At 43.9% G+C, this 12012-nt stretch overlaps 1 protein-coding gene across 1 annotated transcript in view; it reads right to left on the bottom strand.

The window, feature by feature from the left end:
• The window catches only part of ftr67 (finTRIM family, member 67), a 48361-nt gene that overhangs the window by 13741 nt on the left and 22608 nt on the right, over positions 1–12012 (bottom strand). The window contains exon 3 of the mRNA XM_084313061.1: positions 1352–1585. Within this exon, the coding sequence (XP_084169187.1) occupies positions 1352–1585 (234 nt within the window). The remainder of the gene's footprint in view (positions 1–1351; positions 1586–12012) is intronic.

Here is a 12012-nt window from a genome sequence, read left to right as displayed (position 1 = left end):
ACAGCTAAAGAGATTGGTTTTATCGGGTATCACAGTAGCTAAAAAACTGATCGCATCACGCTGGTTTCAACCGGAAAAAATTTGCCGGAAAGTTTGGTCTCTTACATATCTCGATGTGATATATCAAGAAATATCTACAGCAAGAATTCTGGGTCTCAACGAATCCAAAATGTCAATGTGGGTAGAAGTGGTGGAGAGAATAAAAGCTAGCTTATAATGGTAGTGTCTGGTTAGGAGTGAGGGATAATGGAGGTACTATCCAAGGAGGGGTCCGGGAGGGGGGGGTTCGAGCTGGAGCATATGTGTGTAGGGTTTTAGAAAATAGGTATTAGGGGTATGTCCTGTATAAGCATTTGTATAATTGTTAATTTCGCTGGATATACACTGTATACGGTAAAATATTATTATAGACTTTTTTTTTGTCTTGTTTCTGTACTTGCATGTAATTTTAACCACCTTGACTGTTAGTTTAATTATGCATTGTGTGTTGAGTACTGACTTTTAATAATTTCTGTTTTGCAATAATAAAAAAAAAAAGAAAAAAAAAAAAGCAACACACCAACATTTTGGGAAATTAGCTTACCGTCTTCTCCAGAGAGACAAGAAGTAGAGACCAGTTTCCTCTCTGTGCGTTCAGTAGAAAGCTATCTGGCTGCACGTTAGCCTAGCTTAGCACAATGAATGGAAGCGGACATGTACGGATAGCCTTCGGGAGAGGTGTTAGTTGGACAATGCATAGGCTACCCGTACATGTCCGCTTCCATTCATTGTGCTAAGCTAGGCTAACGTTAAGCCAGATAGCCTTCTACTGAATGCATAGAGAGGAAACTGGTTGTTGGTGACAGGTATAGACAACTCGGGTTGTTATGGTCACGTCATTCACAAATGGGTCACGTGGTGTTGTAGTATGAGTAAAAGTCAGCTGTCCACCAGCGGGTTTCAGGTATGGTAATGATGAGGGGGTGAACGGGGAAGTCACACGCTATACCAAGCTGTGATTCACTTTAGTTTTGTAGTATATGAACTGATTTAACTTTAATAAACTAACCAAACACAGTATCCTGGAGCAGTGCGTCTGGCAGGTATCATTATTTCCCCGATTTAGTCTCTCGTGACTACAGTTTGTTTGGACAGTCGCCATACACTGGTATCTATCTTCTCGTCTCTCTCTGGAGAAGACGGTAAGCTAATTTGCCCAAATGTTGGCGTGTTCCTTTAAGGTGCAGGGTGCATGTGTCTTGTGTGTGTGTGTGTCCAAGAGGTTTTGCTATCTCCTGTTCTTGTCCTTGTTCAGGAGTCTTGTGGGAGAAAAATATAATCCTATGTCATCTATAAATCATAACGGTGTTACCTGCAGGAACTGTATGTGGTCCTCGGTGTGCAAGAGCTGCTCCAGTTCAGCAGCTCTCTTCTTCATCTCCGCCATCTCCCTCTCCAGCCTCTCCAGCACCATCTCCGCCTGGCCCACAGCGGTGTTCTCCTGGGCCCGGATCAGCTCCCGGACCTCGAATCGCTTCACCTCCATGGACCGGATGAGCTCGGTAAACACCGTGTCGCTCTCCTCCATTGCCGCCCGAGCGGAACGCTAGAAAGAAAACAGAAAAATACTAAGGCTATTTAATCTGATTAATCGCATGATTGTCCATAGTTAACTCGCGATTAATCGCAAATTTAGCATATTTTCTATCTGTTCTAAATCGACCTTAAAATGATATTTTTCTAGTTTTAATAGTCTTATCAACATGAGTCAACAAATTCTTGTTTTATGCAGCGATTTAACACAAAAGGATGACCCTCATGCATTGCAAATTTGCATCAAATTCAAAACAGAGTGATGCACAAAATAACTTGTGCTAATAAATGCTAATAAATGCTTTTCAATCATCACACAGCGAGAGGTTGAGGAAATCGTCAGGAAAATGAAGCCTTCCACTTGTATCCTGGACCCCTTTCCCTCAGCCCTGGTGAAATACAATATTGTCGCTATGAGCCCTCTCATCACCAAGGTCATAAACCTCTCTCTCCAGGCTGGCCATGTCCCCTCTGCCCTTAAAACTGTAGTCATAAAACCACTAATTAAAAAACCCTCCCTAGACCCGGAAATCTTGGCCAACTACAGACCTATATCCAACCTCCCATTCCTGTCCAAGGTGCTGGAGAAGGTAGTTGCCGCTCAGCTTCAGGACCACCTAAACTCAAACCAACTTCGAGAAGTTCCAGTCAGGTTTCCGCTCTGGCCACAGCACCGAAACTGCCCTGGTCAGGGTCACCAACGACTTACTGATGACGGCTGATGCTGGCTCTCCTTCCCTCCTCATCCTCCTTGACCGCACAGCAGCTTTCGACACCGTCGATCATGACATCCTTCTTCACCGGCTTCAATCCACCATCAGACTTTCAGACTGTCCTTGATTGGTTCAGATCTTACCTCACCGGAAGAACGGAGTATGTCTCCTTGGGGGAGGCAAGGTCTGACACCCATCATGTCACCTGTGGTGTCCCACAAGGATCAGTCCTCAGCCCCACCCTATTCACCCTCTACATGCTCCCCCTTGGCTCTGTCATCAGACGGCATGGAATATCATTCCACTGCTAGGCTGATGACACCCAACTCTACCTAAAAATAAACCCTACACCATCCACAGTTCTGCCATCTTCCACTCTGACCACCTGCCTTGAGGAGACCAAGGCGTGGATGAAGCACAACTTCTTACAGTTAAACAGTTCTAAAACTGAAGCCATTATTATTGGCACCCCACACCAGGTTCGCTCATCCACCATCACCTTTTCCGGCCAAAACATCACCCTGTCACCAACAATCACCAACCTAGGGGTAAAAATGGACCCTCACCTGACCTTTGAGGCGCACATAAATCAATTATACAAAAACTCTTTCTACCACCTTAGGAACATCGCTAAACTTCGCCCCTCACTCACTGTCAGATGCCGAAAAGCTCATCCACGCCTTTGTTTCCTCCAGGCTGGATTACTGCAACGCACTCCTCATCGGGATCCCTAGCAAGAACATCCAAAGGCTACAATGTATCCAAAACAGCGCTGCTAGGATCCTGATGAGAGTGCGGAAATACCACCACATCACTCCCATCCTCAAGTCCCTTCACTGGCTCCCTGTCTCACTCAGGATTGAGTTCAAAGTCTCCCTGGTCACCCACAAATGCCTCTACGGAAACGCCCCCCTATACCTCAAAGAACTCATCACCCCTCACTCCTCCTCTCGACATCTCCGCTCTGGCCAGGCAAACCTCCTCCAGCGCCCAAGGACCAATCTCTGCACTATGGGAGATCAGGCTTTTTGCTCTTCCGCTCCCAGTCTGTGGAATGCTCTCCCTGACTACCTGAGAGCACCACAGACTGTGGATGCTTTCAAGAAAGGCCTCAAAACTCACCTTTTTAGTAGAGCCTTCTGTTGACTTTTTATCAAATTTTTTGCTCCACACATTGTTCTTTTACCAATTTCCTTTATCAGTTTTATTTATTCTAGGTTTAGTCTTGCCTATTTTAATATTATTTCTTTCCTTTATTCTCGCTAGTTTTTAAGTTCTTTTAACTGTAGCGCTTTGAGATTTGCCCCGCAACTGTAAAGTGCATTACAAATAGAATCTATTATTATTATATTAAAAGAAAATAATAATTTGAAACAATGAATAAAGTGTGCATGAAATAATAGGGGAAAGAAAACATTAGGAACTTGTTACATTCACCCACATAAGGGCTGAGGTCTCTCTCTCTCTGTGAGGGCCGACGATCCACTCTACTGGTTAAATTACTTACTTGTGAGTAGTAAGTTCGTTGATAAAGAAAAGTAATGTCCACAGCCGCTCCAGTGCAAAGCAAAGATATCCAAATGGTTTATTTGCTAAGTATTTCTTTACAGAAGTGGTCCTAAATCTACTTTCCTAAATATTCCTGTCACTCCTACAAATTCTAATACAAGTGGCTCCTACCAGCTACAAGTACTAATACAGGCCACAAGTACTACTACAAGGTAAGAAAACGTATTCTCCCAGTCTCCAAATTTCCGGCCCCTGTATCCAAGTCTCATTGCGAAGGAATGATTCCACCTTGAGTCCTCTCAACGCGTGGTCAGCGTCAGGATTGGTTGCAGTATCTACGTACCGCCACTGTCCCACATCTGACAGCTTCAAGATGGTCTCCCCTCGATTCGCCACGAAGGCGCGAAACCTACTGGTTCTGTTTGTCATGTATTTGAGCACAGTGGTGCTGTCGTACCCGAACACCGCTTTGTTTAGTTGTTGCTCCAGCTCGGATCTCAATGGCCTGTCCATGCGCGCTGCCATGGTAGCGGCTGCTAGCTCCATGTGCGGGATAGTGAGGGGGCCACTCTCGCCTTCGCCATGACGAAGGCAACACAAAGCTTGTTGTCATCACTCTTCTGTAGCAGAGAGCTGTAGTTGAGAGCTCGCTGTTCAGCTACTCTTCTGCGGTTCGGCATCTTGAGGACTGCATTCCTCACTGGTAAGCCGATGCTGTAGTGTCCATCTGTAAGTTTCACAGACTGCGGGACCAGTTCCAGAAACTGGATGTCGTCCCTCGACTTCTCAAGCCGGTCGTCTCAACGCTCTGGGAAGTCGTTCTTGAACTGTTGACTCCAAAGTTCATCTAGCGTGGTCACAGATGTGCGGTTGGACGTGGCTTGTAGGAGTCCATTGGTCGTTTCAGGGCCATCTATTCCTCTGAGGGGGCCATTGACGAACCAGCCCAATCGCGTTTTCACTGCGTACGGCCCTTCCTCCACGCTGGGTACCACCTGCCATGGTTCCATTGCCTTGGGTACGTTGGTCCCGAGGAGAAGGCCTATCTCCGCCTGGATCTTCGGGATTTGCACTTCCCTGAGATGGGGCCACTTATCGACTTCCTCTTGGAGGGGGATGTTCCGGTAACTAGCAGGTATTGACTTCTGAGAGAAGGTATTGGGTAGCTCTAGGAAGTTGTCGCTGTCCAAGCCACAGACTTCTAAACCAGACACCATCTGGCTGCTCACAACCTGCTCGCCTCCCATGGTCTTTAGCAGGATACTTGTCTTCCGGCCGGTGACGTTAAGCGCTACCATTAACCACTCTGTGCAGAAGGTGACGTTGCTGCCTGGGTCAATGAAAGTGTAGGTAGTCACCATCTTGTTGCCTTTCTTGGCTTAGATGTGGACCGGAACGATAGCCAAAAGGCCTTCGACATCGCCGGCCCCAGTAGCTCTGCAGGTCCTGGTTTCTGCATTGATGCATCCACGGACCGTAGAACTGGCATCCGATGCTTGACATCCGATGTCCGATGTCTCCGTCTTGTACCTTGCTTCCTCATAGGCAGCTTGGTTATTAATATGTAGAACTGTACGGTGGGTAAGCTGGCAGACTCTGCAGCTAATCTCCTCCTGGCAGTCCTTGCTCATGTGACCCCGTTTCAGACAGCTGAAACATAGGCCTTTACTCTGAGAAATTCTATCTTCTCCCTGTGAAGAGACTTCTTCAGCTTGTTGCATTGCTCCAGGGCATGCTGTTCTCCTTGGCAGAAAAGGCAAGGGTTGGAGAAGGCACAGAGGGTATCCCTCTCGTGGCTTGCTTTAGCCTCTGCCGGGTGCTGGACTGCTGTAGCAGCTGTTGTGAAGCTTCCCCGAGCGCCGCTATTTCTGGAGGTCCTCTCGTCTTGGTGAGCCTTAGTTTGGCTCCTGTTTCCCTCTGTGAGGTTGCCAAAGAGTGGGTGTAGGGCTTCCTGGGCTTCTAGGTTGACAAATTCGACAAGGTCGCTGAACTTGGCGCTGCGCCGCTCTTTCCTCAGAAGCGCCTGGACATTGCTTCTCCACCGCCTTCTCTGCTCTAACGGAAGCTTGGCTGTGATGGCCCGCATATTTGATATGCCGTCAAGCTCCTGTACGTACTCCACGTCAGTCATAGTGTGGAGGCATCCAGTGAGATAGAGGCCAAAGGAGCGGAGCGCCCCTCCGTCCTTGGGCTTGATAATAGGCCAGTCCAGCGCCTTGTCTATATACGCCATAGACATATGAGTCCATGTGAAGACAACTTCTTATCAGCTCTCTTGGCTCCCCATCCGTGTACTGCTCCAAAAAGTACAGCCGGTCACTGCTGCTATCAGTCTTGGCCTTCACTCCGTGTTCAAAGGCCCTGATGAATAGCCTGTACTCCATAGGTTCTCCCCTGAATATAGGAATCTGTTGAGGGGGCAGCGTAGCATGGCGTTGCTGCCTCACTGGGAAATCCCCCCTGGCTCGTAGGTGCTCTTGTGGCGGAGCCTCCTGTTCTTTCCCGGTAGCACCGCCGGGTGCTCCAGAGCTGCCACTGTAAGCAGGTTCTTCCCTTTCCGCTACGGCCTCGATAATAGGCCGAGCCTGCCCATGAGCTGGTGCGGCGACGGAAATCCTTCCATTACTAGTTTCTTCCCTGAATAGAGGAATCTGAGGGGGCAGCGTAGCAGGGCGTTGCTGCCTCACTGGGCAATCCCCCCTGGCTCATTGACGCTCTTGTGGCGGAGCCTCTTGTTCTTTCCGGGTAGCACCGCCAGATGCACTGGAGCTGCCATTGGAAGCAGGTTCTTCCCTTTCCGCTACGGCCTCGCTAGCAGGCCTAGCCTGCCCGTGAGCTGGTGCGGCGACGGAACTCCTTCCCGATAGGTAAGAGCTCCTACCATCCCTACGGGACACTCCGGATGCGCCTTGCTGGCCCTCGTGCTCTGCCAGTACTTTGGCCTTAGCCTCCAAGCAGGGCTGTACGTTAACTTTTTTTGCACATAGCACTGGTACTACAGAGGTTGATAGTTTTGTAGCACAGACCAATATCTTGTAGCACAAGTATAAAACGTGTTATATTTGTAACAGTCACAAATGTGCCTATTGTATTTGTGTCATTTAGTTGCAGTGCCATGTTTGGCGGTCATTTTCATGCTGACAAGTTGACGTCACACAGCCAGACACGTTACGTGTAAGGAATTATGGGATTTGGTGTTGGGTGTATGGACTCTACTAGGGGTGGGAATCACCAGTTTCATCACGATACAATATCGATTCTTTGGACAACGATACGATATTTGCCGATATCTGCCACGATACGATACAATGCAGGTGCCTGCAATTGATGAGATGATATCATAAGCCCATTTAACACAATCAGTAACATTTAGATCAACTCAAAAGGTAACAAATATAATTTGGGGAAAAATGTTTTAGCTCTTCCAGACATTTAAATGAAAAACTATTTATTGTTTTTAATACAAATAGACCTCCTGTTCAGTATAAAGTGCCACATTTTGATATAATTTATTGAGCTTTAATCTTTAAGTAAATTTTTTTTGGAACACCTAAAACCCCTTCCTCTCCCAAACCGTTCCTGCAATTGTTTTATGTTGCATGATGATCATGCATACATTTATTATGTATTGTATTTTTTATGTTTAACACATTCGGGACGGGCCACGTATTTATCCGTGTTTCGAATCCATGCGTTGTGGACAGAAGCACGGATAAATCCGTGGGAAGTTGTTATTGCTTTTATTCCATTTTAATAACCTATTCAAGGTCACCGAGCGGCACTGCAGATTTTCCCTACTATGAATTCGACATGGTGCAATACCGGCCAGATCCTCTTAGGGGCGCCATCGCGCCACTGCAGTGTGCCCTGTGGCTGAAGGGATCAGTTTCTTTTTTTCCCTTTTCAACGGAGATTCCAGTAGCAGGATTCTGGATGTGCATCATGTAGCTTGGATTACGTTTTGAATCGCAGATTTCACCATGCAATAAGGGGATTTATCATCAGCCAATGGACATATCGATCTACCAGATGGCGATCGATAATGGGGAAATGCTCGGGGTGATCAGCCCCGACCACGGTAAGATCCCCTTCACGTAAATTACAGCCTGATCGGACACCGTTCTGATAGCCATCCAGGTGATCGGCCTATGTGGCTAGTTAGACAAACACTGTTATTGGTAATCATTAATAATCATTAATAATAAATAACGCGTTAACTTTGACAGTCTTAAAAAATACATGACGCTGTGAGACATCTTGACGAGAGCCAGTAGCGGCCATCTGCTGGGCTGTCATTAGGGCTGGGCGATATGGCCTAAATATGATATCACGATATTTTCTGACCTTTCGGCGATACACGATACACATCACAATGTTTTTCTTTTTTTCCCCAAACAATTCATTATGAGGCTTACCAAGACAGTATTTGAGTTTGCAAGCTAACATTAAAGACAAAATAAAATACCCATGCATTTAGCATTTTTATATTATATATTAGATTTAGATTATTGGATTATTAGATTATATATTGCATATATTTAGCAATGAGATATTATATGATTTAGATATGAAATATGATTAATTGAAAATGGGGTACCCTGATGTAAACAAGACGAAAGTCTTTCTCTGGTCTGCATCCCCTTAACAATTGTATGTATTGAGCTGTACTGTACCCATTCTGCAATATGTTAATAAAGTTTTAAATCAATCAATCAATCAATAAATAGCATTTTAGCATTTTTATGAAACTACTGTATATTTGTATGTCTCTAAATGTTTTGATGAATTGAAAATGGAGGACCCTTATGTAAAAAAGCCGAAAGTCTTTTTCTGGTCTTCATCCTCCAGTCCACTGTTGTTGTATTGAGCTGTACTGTATTGTACCTAGGGGTGGACGGTATGGTCTAAAATTTATATCACGGTATAATTTGAAGCATAGACGGTAACGGTATATATCACGGTATCAGTGTTTCCGTTAGAATAATTTTTTTTGCCTGATAGGCAGGCTATATAAAGAATGACATCCTCAAGGCATGTAGATTTATAATATTTTAACTTAAAACTAGGCTACTTTTGCGTATAAAGTCATTATATTCCAAATAAAATAAGTCCCGAGTCCGTGCTGCTCCCATTGCAAACAGCCGGGCTGGATGCTGGATTTTGCTAGAAGCATATGTAGCTGCAGAGCCGCAGAGCCAGCGGTAGGGCTGGGCGATATGGAAAAAAATCATATCGCGATAACGATATGATAATTTTATTTTATTTCTCGATATCGATAAATTAAATTTTTTTTTTTTTTTTTTAACAACAGATGTATGTTTATTTTGCAGCAATTCTTTGTCATTGCCGCCATCTTTAGTGTTACATCCCCTCACACTCGAGTTCTCAGGCTGCAGCTGGTTTAAAAGCTAAAGTAAACCGGCTTCTCTGCTGGCTGTGGCTCCAGAGGAGTTGAACAGTTCTGGCTCTGCTAGTTTATTTTCGATCTTTTGGCGCTTTTTTGGTGGACAAACCACCGCACATGTGCACTGTGACTCGTGACTGGAGTCTAGTTCTGCTAGCACACATAGCCTACTGTGTACAGACGGTTTCAAAATGTATTTTAAATTAGAAAGCAAACAAAATAAATGGACAAGAGAAAAAGAAATCTGAATTTGGTCAGTATTGTCATTTGGACAAGCAAAGCCATTACTTTAAGTTGCAGGCAAGAAAGACAAGTCTGTCCACTGTCTCTGGTTTTAAAACTGCCCTGTTGCAGGTAAAAAAAAAAATTAAAAAAAAAAAAAAAAAAAAAAAAAAAACGATTTTTCGATTTTTTTTTTATTTCGATATTCGATATCGATTATTAAAATATATCGCGATATTTATCGTTATCGTTATATCGCCCAGCCCTAGCCAGCGGCGCTTTCAGGTCTGGTCACAGCTTTCAGCCGTTGGGTGGGGGGGGTGGGGGGGAGGGGCGCTGTTGAGCGGACCTGACCTGAAAGCGCCGCTGGCTCTGCGGCTGCATGCTATTCGCAAATCCACTGCTGCCTGCAGCCGTCCTCCCGGCTCCCGCTGCAGCCGTCGTTATCATAACACTACACGCATATCATAATGTTTACAGCAAACTGTAGTTGATCACCAGCCAGGTATGTTTTATTAACGTAGAATAATTCATATAAGAAAAACGATAGGGACATCTCTTACCTTTCTCCACTGGTTAAAAATGCCAGGAATTGAAATTGAAACTTGCTGTGCGCCGCGGTGATATGCGTTTATTATGAAATGACAATTGCGTGTTGACACGCCCACTGCGCGAAGCCTCCTAAATAACTTTTTCCAGTTCGCACATATCTATTATCTATGACTAATTCTATCTATTTTTAGGGGCAAATGCGAGTGAAATAGTCGCGCTGTGGTTACATGACGTCATTGCTATTTTAGAGCTGCACTACCGGTTACACGGTATAGTCAAAATCCATACCGTAGAGCAAATTCATACCGTTTATACCGTATACAGTTTATACCGTCCACCCCTACCTGATCGGTACAATATCTACTAACCTGATCAATACAATATATTCCCACCTGATCGATATAATAGTATTACTGCATTTCAAGTTTGTCAGTCAGTCAGTCGGACTGTCAGTCGGACTGTCAGTCAGTCAGTCGGACTGTCAATCAATCAAGCAATCAATCAAACAACCAACAAAACAATCAATCAATCAAACAACCAATAAAACAATCAAACAATGAATCAAACAATCAATCAAACAACCAACAAAACAATCAATCAATCAAACAACCAATAAAACAATCAAACAACCAACAAAACAATCAATCAACCAAACAACCAATAAAACAATCAATCAAACAACCAACAAAACAATCAATCAAACAACCAATAAAACAATCAATCAAACAACCAACAAAACAATCAATCAATCAAACAACCAATCAAACAATCAATCAAACAACCCACAAAACAAACAAACAACCAATAAAACAATCAATCAAACAACCAATAAAACAATCAATCAAACAACCAACAAAACAATCAATCAACCAATAAAACAATCAAACAATCAATCAATCAACCAACAAAACAATCAATCAATCAACCAATCAATCAAACAACCAACAAAACAATCAATCAAACAACCAATAAAACAATCAATCAATCAAACAACCAAGAAAACAATCAATCAATCAAACAAAACAATCAATCAACCAACAAAACAATAAAACAATCTATCAATCAAACCAATAAAACAATCTATCAAACAATCTATCAATCAAACCATCCATCCATCCCAGTCTAAATTGCTTTATAACACGTTCAGTACCTATTATCACCCCGGCGGCGCACCTTTCATAAAAGAGCCCATAACTCCTGTTCTAAAGAATATACCTGGATTTTTACCTTGTGTTGACGTTTTTTAACTTGTAATTGTGAACGAACGAAGACATGCAGAAACAAACGGTTTTTTTCATTGTGTACATCAACTTGTCGTCGTCAAATGAGCCAAACCATTTCCCCATAGTTATAATATAAAATATAGAAATAGCTCCGCTAAGATCATGAGATATGCTAAAATCGCCCAGGAATCCTGGCAATCCACAGTCATTTTCCGGATTTCTGGCCGGCACCCAAAGTGTTAACTACAACAAGCAATGCTGTTTGTTATTTAAGATGAGGTCGGACTCGGCACTGACAGATTTGTGTTCATTATGCTGCTTTTATAAAGCCTCAAATGACGGCTTACAATATACAATTTTGGCTGGTAGCTCTCGGGCTAGGTGGTAAATAAAAAAGTAGATCTTGGTTCAAAAAAGGTTGGCCACCCCTGCTCTAGCGGTTCAAGAGATTGACGTGGACGTATATACTATTATACAACCTGGAAATAGATCGGGCATTTCAACATCCCATAATCGAAAACTGTCTACTCCACGCTGATCGCCCAACGGCCTGAGGAGACTGGGGTGAGTTTTAGCGTGTAGTATTACCGTGTTCGATATAAACTGCTATGATGAACATATGACCCACATTAGATGAATGGTATAACGTTGCCCACGGAATTATAAACGCCCCCTCACCCATCCGGTCAACATCAGATGACGTGTAGTAAATTCTAGAAGCACGTCCAGTTGACATTTTTGATCTCGCACAGATTCCTACCAAACTGTATTTGATCATCAATATAATGCATTTGGGGCTATAAATCACGTTCTGGAG

This window comes from Notolepis coatsorum (assembly GCF_963971535.1).
Source record: "Notolepis coatsorum genome assembly, chromosome: 4".
NCBI lineage: Eukaryota > Metazoa > Chordata > Actinopteri > Aulopiformes > Paralepididae > Notolepis > Notolepis coatsorum.
Note: the sequence above shows the minus strand (reverse complement) of the source record. Positions and strands in the feature narration are given on the sequence as shown.